At 34.4% G+C, this 17,987-nt stretch overlaps 1 protein-coding gene across 1 annotated transcript in view; it reads left to right on the forward strand.

The window, feature by feature from the left end:
* Positions 1-17,987, forward strand: part of LOC136040677 (putative inorganic phosphate cotransporter) — a 91,110-nt gene that overhangs the window by 60,150 nt on the left and 12,973 nt on the right. The window contains exons 6-9 of the mRNA XM_065724976.1: positions 834-1,040; positions 1,432-1,581; positions 6,070-6,202; positions 16,216-16,371. Coding sequence (XP_065581048.1) covers positions 834-1,040; positions 1,432-1,581; positions 6,070-6,202; positions 16,216-16,371 — 646 coding nt within the window. The remainder of the gene's footprint in view (positions 1-833; positions 1,041-1,431; positions 1,582-6,069; positions 6,203-16,215; positions 16,372-17,987) is intronic.

A 17,987-nucleotide genomic window follows, 5' to 3' on the forward strand; every position in this document is an offset into this window, starting at 1 on the left:
CTTATTCATTGGCGGAAATAGCAGGTTAATTATATCAGCTTGTCAATCTGGTCTCTAGGGCGATCTGAAACGATTCTTTCCGGCAAAGAAACTTGTAAAAATTTCAGGTAGCTGAAAATATTCTATGGGACTGTTCGAAAACAGGAAAATACATCGAAAAATGGTTGCAATCATCTTACAGGTTATTGTCTTCTGCTCATGATAGTACCGATTTTGTTCTAAAATCAATATCCTTCATAGAGTACACTAGTGAAAAAGAGCTAGACATTTTCTAAGATTTCTAAGCAATTAGAGGAAATAGAGCAAAATCCTAGCAAACATTTTTTAGCATTTTCAAGAAGCTACGGCCTGATATTAAAAGCGTATCTTCTGCCTATGAATACTTTAGTACTTTTTAAATATAAATTTTCAATTTTAACATGTGATTTTCCAGTTCCATCAGTTCACTTAATCGCGGCCTTAAATTTACACTCAAACTAGTACAATACTGACATCTATAGCCGCTTGTTTGACACGACAATCCACCAGAAAATACCAAGGCAAATCCAAATCAATACTTCGCTGAAGTATAAAATTATCACTGCTCTGTTTTATTATCACTTTATCTGTGTTCATATGTTTTCCTTTATAGTAGCTTAACTGTCAGCCTCTCATGTCGTAGATTTATATTTCTGTTAATATGATTATGAAGTATAGACTTGGCATTTATATAACCTTTAATAACGAAAATATTATTTTAATTTTTGTCCAGTTAATTTTTTTTTATTTAGATACTTGTATATAGAGTCGGATTATCTTATATTTTTGTTTTATAAATATTTACTTTCTTATAGTCTGCATCTGTGCCATGGAAGTCAATATTTACTTCGCTACCATTTTATGCTATTCTGTTTTGCAATATTGGTCATAATTGGGGATTTCTGATCCTGCTTACTGAGCTCCCCATTTACATGAAAAATATTTTTGGATTTGACATCAGTTCCAGTTCCATCAGTTCACTTAATCGCGGCCTTAAATTTACACTCAAACTAGTACAATACTGACATCTATAGCCGCTTGTTTGACACGACAATCCACCAGAAAATACCAAGGCAAATCCAAATCAATACTTCGCTGAAGAGATACGTAAGGTTTTGTCTTTCTATTATAGAGAAAGACCGTCAGTTTGAAAATTATCACTGCTCTGTTTTATTATCACTTTATCTGTGTTCATATGTTTTCCTTTATAGTAGCTTAACTGTCAGCCTCTCATGTCGTAGATTTATATTTCTGTTAATATGATTATGAAGTATAGACTTGGCATTTATATAACCTTTAATAACGAAAATATTATTTTAATTTTTGTCCAGTTAATTTTTTTTTATTTAGATACTTGTATATAGAGTCGGATTATCTTATATTTTTGTTTTATAAATATTTACTTTCTTATAGTCTGCATCTGTGCCATGGAAGTCAATATTTACTTCGCTACCATTTTATGCTATTCTGTTTTGCAATATTGGTCATAATTGGGGATTTCTGATCCTGCTTACTGAGCTCCCCATTTACATGAAAAATATTTTTGGATTTGACATCAAGAGTGTAAGTATTTGGTTAATACTTTCAAGATTTTTTTCTAAGAAATTCGAAGGAAAATCCAAATCAATACTTCAAATTTGTCTTGGATCAGAAATTCGTATTATTTTTACTCCACGAAACGAAAATTACTAGAGTTACGATTGAAAGAGACCGTCACACTTTATAAGCCCTGTAAATTTTTCAGGGCTGGGATTGTCTGTCAGGTTTTGAATTTTTGTTTGCGTGTCTATGCAATCATTTGAATTGAAGAAATTTATAATTTGTTGAACTTGAAAGTTGAAAATTTCAATATCCAACTATATATATATATATATATATATATATATATATATATATATATATATATATATATATATATATATATATATATATATATATATATATATATATATATATATATATATATATATATATATATATATGCTTAAAAAAAACTAAAACCAAAAAAAAATTGAAGTTATGCTATGATAACAGGCATTCACGGGTCCAAGGCTTGAGCATTGACCTTGTAAAGGTTCGGCCCTTGTTTATGAGGGCCGAAGTTCCAGAGGTCCCTGAACAGAGGCCCAAGACTGCCTCGATCAATCTTCAGCTACTGTGGGGTTCCACTGATTGCCTTCTACTAACAAGGTTTAACCTTTAAGTCTAGGTTGGTGTAGTTAAAACATCTGTGCCTCATTACTATGGCTGCTTATTAGCTATCGCAGTACGGTGGTAATGGTACTCTTCTTTAGAAACAGACGATTGAGTGTTGTCTTCTCTGCAGTGAGGATCGCTATTTACAAAGCAAAACTTTTAGGTCTTACGGCACAACAGCGATGACAGTCTCATTTTAATAAGAAAGATTCAGACCACGCTATGCTAAGGATAAGAGAGAAGTTTCGAATATGTAATTCATAATACGATATGTGTTCAATATGCGTTTGTCACAAAGAAATGTTTTTAAGTATCATAACGATAGCTAGGATACCCTCCTTCAGAAATCACAGTGTAGCGGTTATAAGACTCTCCATTTAAGAAGAAGGATACAAGTTGAACCTTCTCTATGGTAAAGCTATTGACCTAAGTAAGCACTAATGAAAGTTTTTACTTTGATATATATAATGACACTTGAGCTAATATGTAATTAAATTAAAAAAATGACCTATGTGATTGTATGGATGAGTAGGGTTAAGGCCTCATTCAAGTGCTGGTCTATATTAATCACTAATTTAGGAAAACAGTCTTCCTTTTCTCCTTCTGTCTCTTTTTTTTTTTTTTTTTTTTTTTTTTTTTTTTTTTTTTTTTTTTTTTTTTTTTTTGTGTGTGTGTGTTTGTGCTGTAGCATTGGTGATTTCTCTTTTCATATATATATATATATATATATATATATATATATATATATATATATATTTATAAACGTGTCAAAATGAAAAATGAAGAGCAAAGATACTCGTGGTTAGAAGACATGCGACACCGATTATGTGATCGAGTCAAAAATGTAAATAAAGAGCAAATACACACGCAATTAGAAGAACAGTGGCAGCATGTAAAAATGAAAAATGAAGAGCAAAGACACACGTGATTAGTACACATGCAAGACCGAACATGTGAACGAGTAAGTGACATTCAACCTGGACATCTGCAATCAAAACATGTCCTTCATGTTTTGATGAGGATTTGGTTTGGTATTTTGACATGGATAAGATCATCAATGTATACCATACCTTTATTAGAGAAAACCTAAGCCCGGCAATTTGTATTCATACCTTTGAACATTGAACCTATTTGAACAGTTTGCACCTAGACTAGATAAGTCGTTGGAAGAAAAAGAAGTTTTTCTCCCAGCACCTAAACAATTAAACTAAACAAAGGTGGTTATCAATGCCTACCCCATCTTTAAAAAATAAAAACCTGTACTAGATAAATCGTTTGAAGAAAGAGAATGTTTAGTCCCATCACCTGAACAATTAAAGGAAACAGAGGTGGAAAAAGTTAAAGGTCCAATGAAAAAAACGTAATTTTACAAAGGCACTACTTCTAATTTAAGGTCCACTTGGACGCCATGACATCAAGAAAAGACTCACTTCCGCAAATAAGGTAAAAAGTCAAGCAGAATTTCCATCCATATAAATAATGATACCCCTTTCGTCCATCCAAATTCTGTTGTAGAAATATTATTAAAAACTCATTAAGCAATTCTACTTTTGACTATATGTTCTAATTTTGTCCTAAATCATAACTAAAATCGTAAATACTAATTCTTAAGCAAGAAAACTGAAGAAGTCAGACTTTACCACCAATCAGTATACATTTTTTTTTTCATAGCAATTTTATCGTGATGCGATTTCCGGCGAATGCAGGGTTTCCGGAGTGACCAAGAAAATGATTAAGAATAAAAGTATTCTTCAAGCGAAAGCAGGCCAAGAAATTTTTTTCAGGCTAAATCGTTGGCAAGAAATTGAAGGGGGAGGGGGAAGGGATTTCCAGCAACGATAGAACTTCCAGGAAGGAATTTTAGACAGTTGGTTGTATTTTACGTGAGAGGAAATATCCACGGGGGAGTTTCCCGTAAGGAGGGAGATTTTTCATGGAGGATAAGCCTGATTTTATAAGAAACGGCCAGAACCTAAATTTAAAAATACAAGTTTTTGAAGTGAAAGTAAGGAGCAACATTAAATCTCAAAAATACCAGAAATTATTCTATATGTGAAGCGGTTGTCCCGCTCGTCAATGCCTTGCTCTTTACACTAAGTTTGACTGTTTGTGCCAGTTTTTTAGAAACGACTCTTGAAACATAGGGGTCATTTAATTAGAATATAAAGGTTTTGTGAAAGTTCTAAAAGTCCTAGCGTAAAGAGAAAGGTATTGAGGAAAGAGTCAATCTTTGTGTATAGAGAATAATTTCTTTTCGTTTTGGTTTTTGATGTTGCTCCTTACTTTTAGTTAAAAAAAAGTTTTTTTTTATTGGTTAAATTACTTTGCGCTGGATTCGGGACCCCTTGTCTGAGAGGACGCGGGTTCGAATCCCGGTGTACCCAATTTTTCGGTTTGGGACAGGGGTCAGTGGCGTGACTCTGTAAGCTTAGTCAGAGTCGACCCAGCTCTAAATGGGTACCTGGAAAAATCTGGGGAAGTTAAACAGGATGGGTGTGCAAAAGCAGAGGTTGGCTGGCCCCCAACCCCCCATTGCACTTCTTGGCTGAAGGACAAGAAACGGAGATCAGCACCGCCGGTACGGACTGTAAAGTCTAATGCCGTATCCTTTACCTTTACCTTTAAATTACTTTTAGAGACTCATTCCCAGTAAAAATTCATGTTTCAATTTTCAGTCGGTAAGATTTGATTTTGCCAATTTGTTATATTTTGCTGCAGTTTGGCACAAGACCTTTGACATCATCAGACACCCTACCATTTGGAATACGTTCATTGATTACAAAATGAGCGCGACTATTAACTTTAGTGGAGATGGAGCTGTTACAGCTACTAAGCGCATTCTCGGTTGCAGAAGTGTCAGGTTTGGAAACAGTAATTATTTTTCGGTTACTTTGGGTACCCTCCAAATCAACAGTTCTTCAGCTGGCACTACCGCACTTGATCTTGAAAATTTTCCTTAATTCCATTTTAGTTAGTTTATTTGGTTCACTATCACAGAATGGGACGGTTTTTGGATTTGTTCAGCAGGTATTTTAGCAAGTCACTGATGTTCTTTTTGTGAACTTTTATTCCATCAAAATGTCCAGTTTGCCTGTTTCCATGATTTTTCCATAATTGCATATTTCCAGTTTGCACTTCCATAATTTTGAATGCGGCAATTACTGTACTTTTGAATGGAGATGCAGAATAAATTTGCTATGACTTAATAAAAAAGAGGGAAAGATATAGCTAGAAAGAAATGGGGAGATAGCTGCATTTAGAAAGACAGAGAAGATGTGCTTAGTATCTGAAATCGGGGTTGTTCGTTTCTGATTCCAGTGTTAGGGGGAAAATACAGACCGATGATTGCATGTTAGCACATCAGAGAGGGCACCAGTGGGGTTATTACTTTCTAAAATGGTTAGGATAGGAAGACTTAAGCCATTAATTATTTAATAGCATAAATCTGAAAACAAATCTTTTATCATCTATAACCTCAACCCGAGTTGACTGGGAACCAAATACTTGAAATCATAAGAATCAAAACTATATTTATCTTTACATAAAATATCCATGGCTGTTATAACCAAGAGATACACAGAAAAAAAAAATTCCTAGGAGTCTCTTTTTGGACCCAAACTAGGAACTTTTTATGGCTAAGAAGTGATTTAATTGCTGAAATTACCAAATATCACAAAGAGCTCCTTTACCTCTTATATTCAGCCTGATAATATAATGCTCACTTTTATTTGTTGGTATTATGCGGTATAAATTTCGGTAAATTTATATTCCAAAAAGCATTCAAAAAAGCACTGGATCAACTACCAAAGACCTAATTTTAGTGATAACCATAAATTTTAATCTGTTTTATTTCAGAATTCTTTGATTACTTCATTCCCTTATCTATTATCATGGTTTGCAAGTTTGGCTGCAAGTCCACTGGCCGACCTTTGCAAGCGAAAAGGATGGATGAAAACTATTTGGGTGCGTAAAGTCTTCACTATGTTTGGTATGTACAAGTTCTTTTTGTTTTTGCTGATATTTCTGGATTTTTTTTCAGTCAAAAGATATTTTATAAACTACGTATGATTTATTGTTATTTTAGAAGTATCTGTTGATGAGCAGATACCAAAGTTTTGTCAGCGAAAGACGAAAACGTTTTCAAAAAATGATGGCTAAAATCAAGAAATCATGTCTCACATAGAAATATTGAAGTGATTAACCAAAGACACCAAGCACATTTTAACTAGGCGCTATTTTACTGTTCCCTCGTTTCAAGATATAGAACTACATTCTTCAAAGAAAAGTAAAGAGCTATATTAAGACTCAAAATGAGCACCAGTTAAATCACACAAAAATTCAAACCTGAAAACTTTTACAATTTAAATTATATATGGTCAACTTGCATTCTTACAAGCATAAATTTTTCAAACCTCAAACGAAAAGAGCTCAAAATGACTGATGAAATTAAAACTAATTATTACAGACATCACCAAAAATATTAGGGCTCCACTTGAGTCAAAACAGGCCATCTTTGGTCCACTGTTTATACAGACTAAAACCGATTTCATGGTTCTGATTTCAGCTAGGGGTGACATATCTACCTGTCCTTAAAAGGAGCAGTTGTAGTAAAAAGTTTTGGTGGGAGTAGTCTTGTAAATGGAACTGAATGGAATAGCGACAGTAGAGCCTATTTTAAATTAGCTATATGTGTAATTTGATGCCCTTACTCCCGGAACTGCACGCTTCATGTTCCCTTTTATGTATTTTTCAATGCAATTTGACCGTTTTGGTTAAGGCAACTATCTTGATATATTGACCGAAATCAATGCTGGGAAACAGAGTGGCTGAAAACAAAATTAAGGGTACACTCTTATCAATTTGGTTTAAAAAGGGCACTTTTTCTATAGAATGAGTTACTACTTAACCTGCTGCGATCAATTGTTCTATGTGAGGTGGCTGTGGCAAAAAAGCTGAAAATTCCTATAATTTCCATTTATATTAATTATTTCAAACAAAAACAAACATCTATATAGAACAAGAGCTAAGAGCTCATATGGCACTTGTGACGAGGCAAGAAGAGCTAAGAGCCAAGAGCTCATATGGTATGAGCTCTAACAAAATTCTAAGAATCAAAAGATTGATTTAAAAGAAAAATCAGAGGTTTAATGCCGGTCAGGATTTAAAATAAGAGCTCTGAGTCAAGATGTCCTTCTAAATATCAAAATTCATTAAGATCCGATCAACCACTCGTAAGTTTTAAATACCTATTTTTTTCTAATTTTTCCTCTCCCTTTCGCTCCCCAGATGGTTAAATCTGGGAAAACGACTTTATCAAGTCAATTTGTGCAGCTCCCTGACACGCCTACCAATTTTCATCGTCCTAGCACGTCCAGAAGCAAAATCACCAAATCACTGAACCCCTCCCCCCAACTCCCCCAAAGAGAGTGAATCCAGTATGGTTATGTCAATCACGTATCAAGGACATTTGCTTATTCTACCCACCAAGCTTCATCCCGATTCCTCCACTCCAAGAGTTCTCCAAGATTTTCTCCATCATCCATTCGATGTGACGAGGCTGGGATAAAAAATAAAAAGATACAAGGAATGATGCATCTTTGTCTAAACTATCTTTGTCTTAGTTTGTGTCAAAGTTTTAAAAACTACAATTTTATTTCATTTAAGCAAAGAAACTTTGATAAGAAATTTTAAGGGACGGCGCCTTTATCTACACTCATTTCTTCTTTTTTTTGCATCCGTCCCATCGATATCCATTTTAGTTTATACACATATAAATTTTTAAAGAAAGACATTTTTCCAATGAAAGTAAAGAGCAAAGGTGAAACTTAAAATGAACAAAACATTTATGCAATATATTTTTAAAATTCGTTTTCGAACAAAGTGGCATGTGATAATTCCCTATATTCGAAGAATTCTGGAAAACTAGTCCTTAACTCGAAGTACAAAATATATGTAACAATAGAAGATTATAGACAGAAAAAGTTAGTAAAAACTTAGAAAATAGTTGTTAAAGTTCTCAATACAATTTTAACGGCCATGAAATCAATAAATTTTACACACGATTTTGATTCTCTAAAACAACTAAAGAAAGTTTAGTTTTCAAGAATGGTTTTCCAGAAACTAGTTTTTTTGAAGTCCTCAAATGTAAGAAGATATTACGAGCCAGTTTACTCGAGACAGTGTTATAGGGATATGTCGCATAAAAGCAAAGTAATGATTTGCCGAACATGACATATTGGACAATATTAAGATGCTCTGAATTCTTTGGATTTTTCTTTGTGCTGCTTTTTTCTATTTTTCTTTTTCTTTATATGTTCTAGAGAATTTAATTTTTTTTTCTTCCATTCATAAGCGGGAGTGTTGAACTGCTACTACTTCTATTGTTAGTCCACAACTTCTACTAATTTATTAAAATTAAATTAAAATATGATTAAAATATTATTAAACAATCATATTTAATAATACTATTATTAAAATAAATAGCCGAGTTAAACTCAAAATGAGCAGAAATTAACATGACTAGCGCTGATAATCCTCATGCCTTCTCAAGAAAAGATTATAATTTACACTTTACTGAAAAACAAAAGAACAAATAACCATGGATTGACAGTTTAATTGACATATACAGATATTTGTTCCTTAAAAGTTTGAAAAATTTTTATTTATGAAAGTAAAAAAAGTGAAAACAATTAAAATGCATTTTGTTTTTAGCAAAATGCAAATCATGTTCTGGTCATGAGAAGGCGTTGGGGCTAACAGCCCTACTCATGTTAAATTCTGCTATTTTTTAGTTTGACTCGGCCATTCATTAAAGTTCTTGTTTGTTTTGAGTTTTATTTATTTATTGACAGTGGTTTATGGTAGTTTTACGCTTTGTAGATTATTTAACTTTATTTCTGCTCGTTTTTGCTAGATAGGGCTCTTTACTTTTCATTGAAAATATGTTTTGTGGAAAAGGGTTTTTATTATGCATTTGGGACATGTAAGGTATATACAGAAAGGGTGATCGTATAAACTTCGGAGAGGGCCCATTGGATTGGTGATCTAGCCACCCATTTCCCAATACATATCCTATAAGAATTTTGAGATGGCCATTTTCTTCAACATAACTGATAGGTCAGGGAATTTTGTCTTTAAGGATGACAAATCCACCACAGACGTCAGGATAAGGGTTGTAAGTTACGCCCTGGGGGCATATAAGGTTTATATAGAAAGGGTGATGAAATAAAATTTAGTGGGGACTCATTCGATTAGAGATTGGAAGGGCTAGTGCCCCTTTTATTAGTCAAAAGGATGGGAAGGTAACGAGTCCCCCCCACGCACATCAACTCCCAAATATATATAATCAAAAATCTTGAGATATCCATTTTGTTCAGCGAAGTTGGGAAGTCTGGAAATTATGTCTTTGATGATGACAGCCCTCTCCCTCCCCTCCAGCCTTCAACACAAGGGCTGTAAGTTATGCCCCGAGGGCATATATATTTTAATGGAAAGGGTGGTGGTGAAAACTCCAGGATTGACTTGTTTGATTGAAAATTAGATGTTCTAGTGTCCTTTTTATGAGTCAAACTGATCAGAGGGTAGTTGCTCCCCCAGTGTCGTATTTTCCACAAATGCATCCAATAAAAGTTTTGATATGATCATTTATTACAACCTACTCCAAAGGTCACATAAAAAGTTCTTGGGGTTGACAAGACCCCCCAGAGTCTGGGGGTAAGGGTTGTAAGTTATGCCCCAGGGGCATATAAGGTTTCTATGGAAGAGAGAGAGGTCGTTTGAACTTTAGAAGAGGCTTATTTGACTGGAAATGTATAGTTCTAGTTGTTTTTCAAGAGTTTAAAGTGATTGAGAGCAACTAGCCCCCCTTGACATACTCTCTTCCCGAAACGCATTCAGTTGAAATTGAAAGATAGTCAATTTGTTACCAATAGTCAAAAATTATGCAACTATATCTTTAGGTTGGACACAATCCCCCAGACCGCATGGGCAAGGGTTGTAAGTTATTCCTCAGGGCATAAGAGTTTTACCGAACGGTTGGTTGCATAAGCTTTGGATCGGATGGATCTCATTTGATTGGAATGCGGAAGCTTTAGTGCCCTTTTTATAGTCGAAAATGAATTCAGGACCATCAGCACCCCCTCCCAAGCCTATCATTCTCCAAAAATATATCCAATTAAAATTTTAAGAGATGTATTTTGCTCGGCTTTGTTGAAAAGTCCAGTAATTATATCTTTGGGGATGTCAACCTCCCCACAGTCATCAGGACTAGGGCTGTAAGCTAGGCAATTCGTTCACTGTTTACACATGGTATGGCATGGCATGTTATTTAGAAAGATATGCATTTGCAATTTTCAAAATAGCGTATCTCAAGAATTGATTTGAGTATTAAATTGGAACTTACAAAGAATGCTGAAAGGGGAAGATCGTCTCACCAAAAGGCAATAATTGCACACATCTGTTAATACTATTGTTACTACAATATTTACTAAAACTGCTACTGCTACTGGTATTGCAACTACTTGTAAGTTTAAGAGCACTGAGACAAAAATTTCAAGAATTATACGAAAATACAGGTTATCAAAAGGACATACCAGCAATGCCATAGTAATGGCTAGTTCTATTAAGTTGAAACTTCAAGGACTGAATGAGAGGGATGTTTTACTGACCAAAAGGCAATAATTTAATACTAGCAATGCTAGTAGTTCTGCCGCAGTTCAGTAACTATACTAGTAACATCAATACTACCACTGTGACTACTGTTAAAACTGTGCCTAAGGGTATGAAGGTTAAATTTCCAAGGAATTTTGGGGGTGAAGGTGAACTGAATCACAACATGTCGTCTGTATGCAGGATGCCAAAAGGATGTAACAGCAATATCTTAGGATCAGTCTGCTGCGTGAATTTAAAAAATTGGAGTTTATTGTGAGAGATGTTGAACTAAACAAAAGAAAATATTTGCATCATAATACTACTACTTTCATTGCTATTACTGCCACTAAAGCTGAGGCTACTGCAATTAATGCTACAGCTATTACTGCTACTACTGCTCTTAAAACTAAGGATATTAAGGCAAAAAGTTTGGGAACTAAATCAAGACACACTATGCCCACACAAGTTGTCGAGCAGACGCATCAAAAATGCTTCAGGAACGGTTGATAGATTTAGATGAAACTTTCAGCGTGTATTGATGGGGATGTTGAAGAAACCAGTGTTGCGTATACTGCTACTAATACTGCTATAACTATTGCAACTGCGCAGGCTAGGGCGCACTTAGGCAAGTAAACTAAGGGCACAGATGGCATGTTGTGATTCAGTTTACGTTCCCCCTCAAAATTCCTTGAAAATTTCACCTTCATAAGCTTAGGTATAATCGTAATAGTAGTCACAGTAGTAGTATTGATTTTACTAGTAAAATTATTGAATAACGGTAGTACTACTAGCATTAGGAGTTTATTGTCTTTTGGTCTGTAGAACATCCCTCACATTCAGTCCTTGAAGTCTCAATCTATTAGAAATAGCCATCGCTATGACATTGCTGGTATGTCATTTTGGTAACCTGATCTTCGTATACTTCTTGAAATTTTTGTCTCAATGCTCTTAACCTTACAAGTAGTTGCAATACAAGGAGTAGTAGCAGTTGTAGTATATATAGCAGTAACAGTAATATTACCAGTAGTGTGCAATTATTGCCTTTTGGTGAGACGAAGTTTCTCTTTAAGCATTCTATGTAAGTTCCAATTTAATACCCAACTCAATTCTTGAGATGCGCTATTTTGACAATTGCACATAGTGTCTTTTGATTTAGTTTGAATTTACCTTCAATACAGTAATTAAAAGACTGTCTTGTAATAGTAGTGGCGGTAGTTGTAGTATCATCAGTAGCATGCAAATATTGTCTTTTTGATTACATGCCTTATCATTTCCTAAAATTTCCAAATTAAATATACTCAGTTATTTTTGTGTTACACACTTGTGACAATCCTTATAGCCTACACATAACGTGTTTTGACTTAGTTCAAAACTCCCATCAACACTCTCTGAAAGGCTCACTTCAATACTCTTTGACTTCTTGGAAATTAAAGTTATACCTTTTTAAATATACCATATGTAAACAATGAACGTTTTACCTAGCTTACAGCCCTTGTCCTGAGGACTTTAGGAAGGTTGACGTCCCCAAAGAATCACTGGACCTTTCAACAAGGCTGAACAAAATAGACCTGTTAAAACTTCAGTTGGATATATTTTGGAGAATGGTAGGCTTGGGAGGGGGGACGGATGGCCCTCCATTCATTTTGAATTTTAAAAGGGGCACTGAAAGTTCTGACTTCCAATCAAATGAGCTCCATCCGATCAAAACCTTATACAACCAACCGTTCCGTAAAAGTCTTATATCCCCCAGAATATAACTTAGACCCCTTGCCCATGGGGTCTAGGGATTGTGTCCACCCTAAAGACATAGTTGCATAATTTTAGACTATTGGTAACAAAATGACTATCTTTCAATTTCAACTGAATACGTTTCAGGAAAAAGGATGTCAGGGAGGAGCTAGTTGTCCTCAATGACTTTAGATTCTTGCAAGACAACTAGAACTACACACATCCATCAAATGAGCCTATTCTAAAGTTCAAACGAACCCCCTCTCTTTCATAAAAACTTTATATACCCCAAAGCTTAACTTACAACCCTTACCCCAAGACTCTTGGAGGTCTTGTCAACCCCAAAAAACTTTTTATGTGATTTTCGGATTATTTTGGAACAAATGATAATCTCAAAATTTCTATTGGATGCATTTGTGGAAAATACGTCATGGGAGAATGACTGCCCTGTGATAACTTTGACTCATTAAAATGACACTTGAACATCTGATTTCCAATCAAATGAGTCCATTCTAGAGTTTTTACCACCACCCTTTCCATAAAAACAAATATGCCCTCAGGGCATAACCTACAATCATCCTTGCGTTGAAGGCTATGGGGTGGCTGTCATCTTCAAAGACATAATTTCCAGACTTCCCAACTTCGCTGAACAAAATTACTATCTCAAAATTTTTTATTAGGTGTGTTTTGGAAGTTGATGTGATATAGGGGGGGGGGGGTCAATTACTTTTGACCAATAAAAAGGGCATTAGTCCTTCCGATTTCCAATCGAATGATCCCCCACCAAAGTTTATATGACAACCCTTTCTATAAAAACCTTATATGCCCCCAGAGCGTAACTTACGACCCTTAGCATGACGCCTGTGATGGGATTGTCATCCTTAAAGACATAATATCAGGATCTTTCAATTGAGTTGGGGAATAAGGCCATTTCAAAATTTTGATTGGATGTGTTCGGGGAAACGGACGGTGACATTATTAGTCCAATGGGCCCTTTCCAAAGTTTAGACGATCACCCTTTCTGTATATACTTTGCATGTCTCCAGGGCATAGCCTACGACCCTTTTTCTGATGGCTTTGGGGTGGTTGTCATACTCAATGACACAATTTCCAAACCTTTCAACTACGTTGAACAAATGACTATCTCCAAATTTTGATGGGATTTATTTCAGGAAAGGAGGGGGTGTGAGGGAGGTGTTGGTTGTCCCCAGTTTCCAATCGAATTAGTTTTTTTGAAGTATCTACGGCACCAAAGGCCTTCTAAAAGAAATTTATCAGATGTATTTCGAAGTCTTTATCAGATGCTTTTTTCGAAGTCTTTAAGACAGCAAACCTATCAGATGCATTTTGGAAAAAATAAAAGGTATCTGCCCTCTCTGCCTTTCTAGATCTTAAAAAGGGCACTAGAACTTCTTATTACTAATCCACCAAGCCCTCTCCGAAGTTTATACGATCGCCCTTTCCATATATATATATATATATATATATATATATATATATATATATATATATATATATATATATATATATATATATATATATATATATATATATATATATATATATATATATATATATATATATATATATATATATATATATATATATATATATATATACAAATATATATGTATACATATATATGTATACCTTATATGCCAGAGCGTAGCTTTCAACCCTTGCCCAGAGGGCTCGAGGGGGGTCTCAAAGACATAATTTCCGAACCTTTCATTTAAGTTTAACAAGATGGCTATCTCAATGTTTTTTAATGTGTTTGAGAAAATAGTGGGCTTGGAAGAGGAGCTGGCTGCCCTCCAGTCACTTTCCACTATTAAAAAGGGCACTAGTCCTTTCAATTTCTAGTCGAATGAGCCCTGTTCGAAGTTTTTACGACAACAAAATCCACCTCAAAAAGGCCACCTCAAAATTTCTATTTTACACATTTCGGGAAAGTACAAGCTGTGGGGGGCACCTCTCATCACTCTGAATCTTAATAAAGGCACTAAAACTTCTGATGATCAATCCTGTGAGCACCTTTCGAAGTGAATACGATCACATTTTCTATATTGAACTTTAGATGCCCTAAAGGCTGTAGGGGAGTTCTCATCCTCAAATACATAATTTCTAGATTTTTCAACTACGTTGAACAAAATTACTATTTCAAAATTTTGAATGGATGTGTTTGGGGAAATGGTGGGCGTGGGAGAGGTGTTAGTTGGCCTCAAATCACTTTCAACTATTAAAAAGGGCACTAGCCCTTGCAAATTTAAATCGAATGAGCTCTTTTGTTTCTACGACGAATAGTTCGATACGAAGTGCCCTGGTCCAAAACCAAAAGAAAAACAAGAAAAAAGCATTGTACCCACATCATTCTTTACTCAGGCAGCGCTATTGCGCTGCTAATGATAAGCCAAAAAAAATTGAAATATTATTTACATAGCCAATTAAAAATACAATATTAATTAAAAACAAGCAGAAATAAATTTTTAAAACTTATTCCACGATTTTTTTTTCGACTTTTGATTTCAGTAAAGGACAAATTATTTTCTGGCCTGTAGAATAGGGTCACGGGCCCTGCTCTTCTTTGTGGTGGTGTCTGCTCATTTTGAGTCTGACGTTTGAGTATATAATTCCTTTCCTTTTGCATTCCATTTGCTTATGATTGTCATTTATGGTAGGTAGTTCTATCCTTGTAAAATGATGCTACTGATCTACTTATATATCTGATCTACTTAAATACTGATCTACTTATATATCTGATCTACTTAAATACTGATCTACTTAAATGATCTACTCATGTTTGGCTTAATGTAGGTTTTTACTTTTGCTTGAAATATTTTTCCGATTTTTTTTTTTTAAATTAATTAATTAAACTTAGACTGATGCCCAATCCATATCATAGTCACATCTGTCGATTAAAAAAAGCCAAATTTTACTTATGCCATGGCATTTTTCTTGATTTTAGTGCTACACTTGTATTTCAGAAATGGAAAATTAAAATTGCAGGAAATTAATTTACAGAGTTTGCACGCTCGTTTGTTCCCTACTTCTTTCTACTAATACTATATTTTCTTAACATTTGTTATTTTATTATCAAAGATAAAATACCACTGTTCCCATCTTTTCAGTTTTAATGATTATGTCTTAAAACTCAACTCTGATTCAATGATTTAATCAAGATTCAAATCAAGTTTCTGATTCGGTCAATAATTTTATGCTTGAAAATTGAAAAATGTTCTATTCGAGAACATAATTGGCACTGTAATCATGCGTAATTTTGATTTCACCGACATGTTTGGCTATAATGTGGCCTGGACATAAAACTTTAGATGTTGATGAGAACCAAACTTTTCAGGCACAAGCTGCCCAGAACTTTTACCCCAATTATGCCTAACTATCCTTTAGAAATGAGCTTCGAATCCTGAGCATCGAGCTAATATTTTCTAGTGGTTTAAAGTCCAAACTGAACCATGTTACAAAAAATTGAAACTGTTTTAAAAGCTTATTTATCGATAAAATCTAAAGAGCTGCTTGACCTACCTCGGTTCTAAGTTCAAATTTTTGCACGTCATAGTTAAAATCTTTGCTTCATTTGTTACGTAATTTACATCTATCCTTTTTCAGGGCACTTTGGACCAGCTCTTACCCTTGTGGTTGTTGCATTCTCTGGTTGTAACTTAGCATTGGTCATTGCAATGTTGGCACTGGGACAATCTTTACAAGCAGCAGTTTATGGTGGATGGTTTATCAACCATATTGATCTTGCTCCCAACTACTCAGGTACTGTTCTCATATTTTGTGTTCGTTTATGTCAGAAGTTAGAAGCTTTTTCATTTCATTTCATGTAATAGACTACTTTGACAATGATAATATAATTTTCCTACTGTTCCCCTTCCACTTAGGCTTCATTGTCTATAAGAAAAATTATAAGGTATAGTGAAGCTAATCGTAGCGTTTGTGAAAATTTCAAATTTATATTATAATTTGCAAAAATACTTTGGGTACTCTTACAAAGTAAACCGTTCTCCAGGAAGTCAAAGTCTTTTTACGAGTTTTCGAAAATGTTCCTTTAGCTGTGGTGCGCTAAAGTGTGTTAAGTGCATAGTTCGTCCATTGAAGCTATTGTTTTGAAGTTACATTCTCCCTCTCCCCTCCAAACATCATAATTCAAAATAATTCCTATGCACGTGCTATATGGGCAGAATAAATAACTTAAATACTTTTTTTCACTCTTTTTCTAACACTATTTATTTCTTAAACACCAAAAACAAGAAGAAAAATAGAGAATTTCTCAAGACAGTGGGAAACAAATTAAAATGAATATTTCAGCCCTGTGTCCAAGGGCCGTCCTCAGCAATACCAAAATATATAAGAAGAAAAAACTTACATCAGAATAAAATCAATAAAACTAAAAAAAAAAAAAATCAATCATTCCCAGCGTCCTTACCTCAGCGAAATTCAACCACGACTGACAAATGAATTGTGATGAAACGAGGTAATTCATTGAAATGAAAGAGAATGATTTAAAAACACTTTCTTAATGCCAATCTTGTGTTTTTTGGCTGCTGATCTCATAGATCTATTGGTGACAGGCTCTGTGATAATATCTATTGGTTTCTTATAATATTTTGTAAGGTCATTTTTAATCAAATTTGTGTTTGAAGCATTTAGTGAATATTCTCCCAAGTCTCTATTTAAGGAAATATTATTATTAATTTTAAGTCTGATTTCAATTGCTTCTCGAACTACTTGCTTTATGCCTAGGTCATTGCTAATAAGGGCGGATTCTTCAAAAGTATTTTGTGGCTAGAATTGATTCTGCTTAAAGCAGAAACAAAAGAAACAGAAGCAATATTACAATTTAGATCTTTGGTGATATCATCTTTATGCTGTTGAGGTGTTTCTCTAAGTTCTGGTGAGTTCTCCCTACATAAAGTTTGTCACAGTCGCATGGTATTTGATAGACACCTCTTTGGTGAGTAACTGGAGTTTTACCTGTACCACAATTTAGGAGATTTATGATTTTCAAATTATTGGTAAATACAGCATACACATTATTTTGTGTGCAAATTTTTTAAGATTCCTAGCGATTTTTGGGATATAAGGGACGTAAATTACGTTTTGGGGCTTATCGGGATTATCAAATGGTAAATTATCGTCGATATTACGGGAGTGTCTTTTCAGTCTACGGTTAATTCTATTATTAATAAGTAAAAGAGGTTACCCATTTCCAAAAAGTAAGTCCCTGATAAAGACTAGTTCTACTGTGATGTAGGAATCAGAACAAATGTCTAGAGAACGTCGACGAGATATTACGACAGCTCTTTTAACTTGTGGGGGTGGTTCGATTTAAAATGTAAATTACATAAAAAAACTAGTTTTTTTTAACTGAAAGT

This window comes from Artemia franciscana, chromosome 21, assembly GCF_032884065.1.
Source record: "Artemia franciscana chromosome 21, ASM3288406v1, whole genome shotgun sequence".
In the NCBI taxonomy this organism is placed as follows: domain Eukaryota; kingdom Metazoa; phylum Arthropoda; class Branchiopoda; order Anostraca; family Artemiidae; genus Artemia; species Artemia franciscana.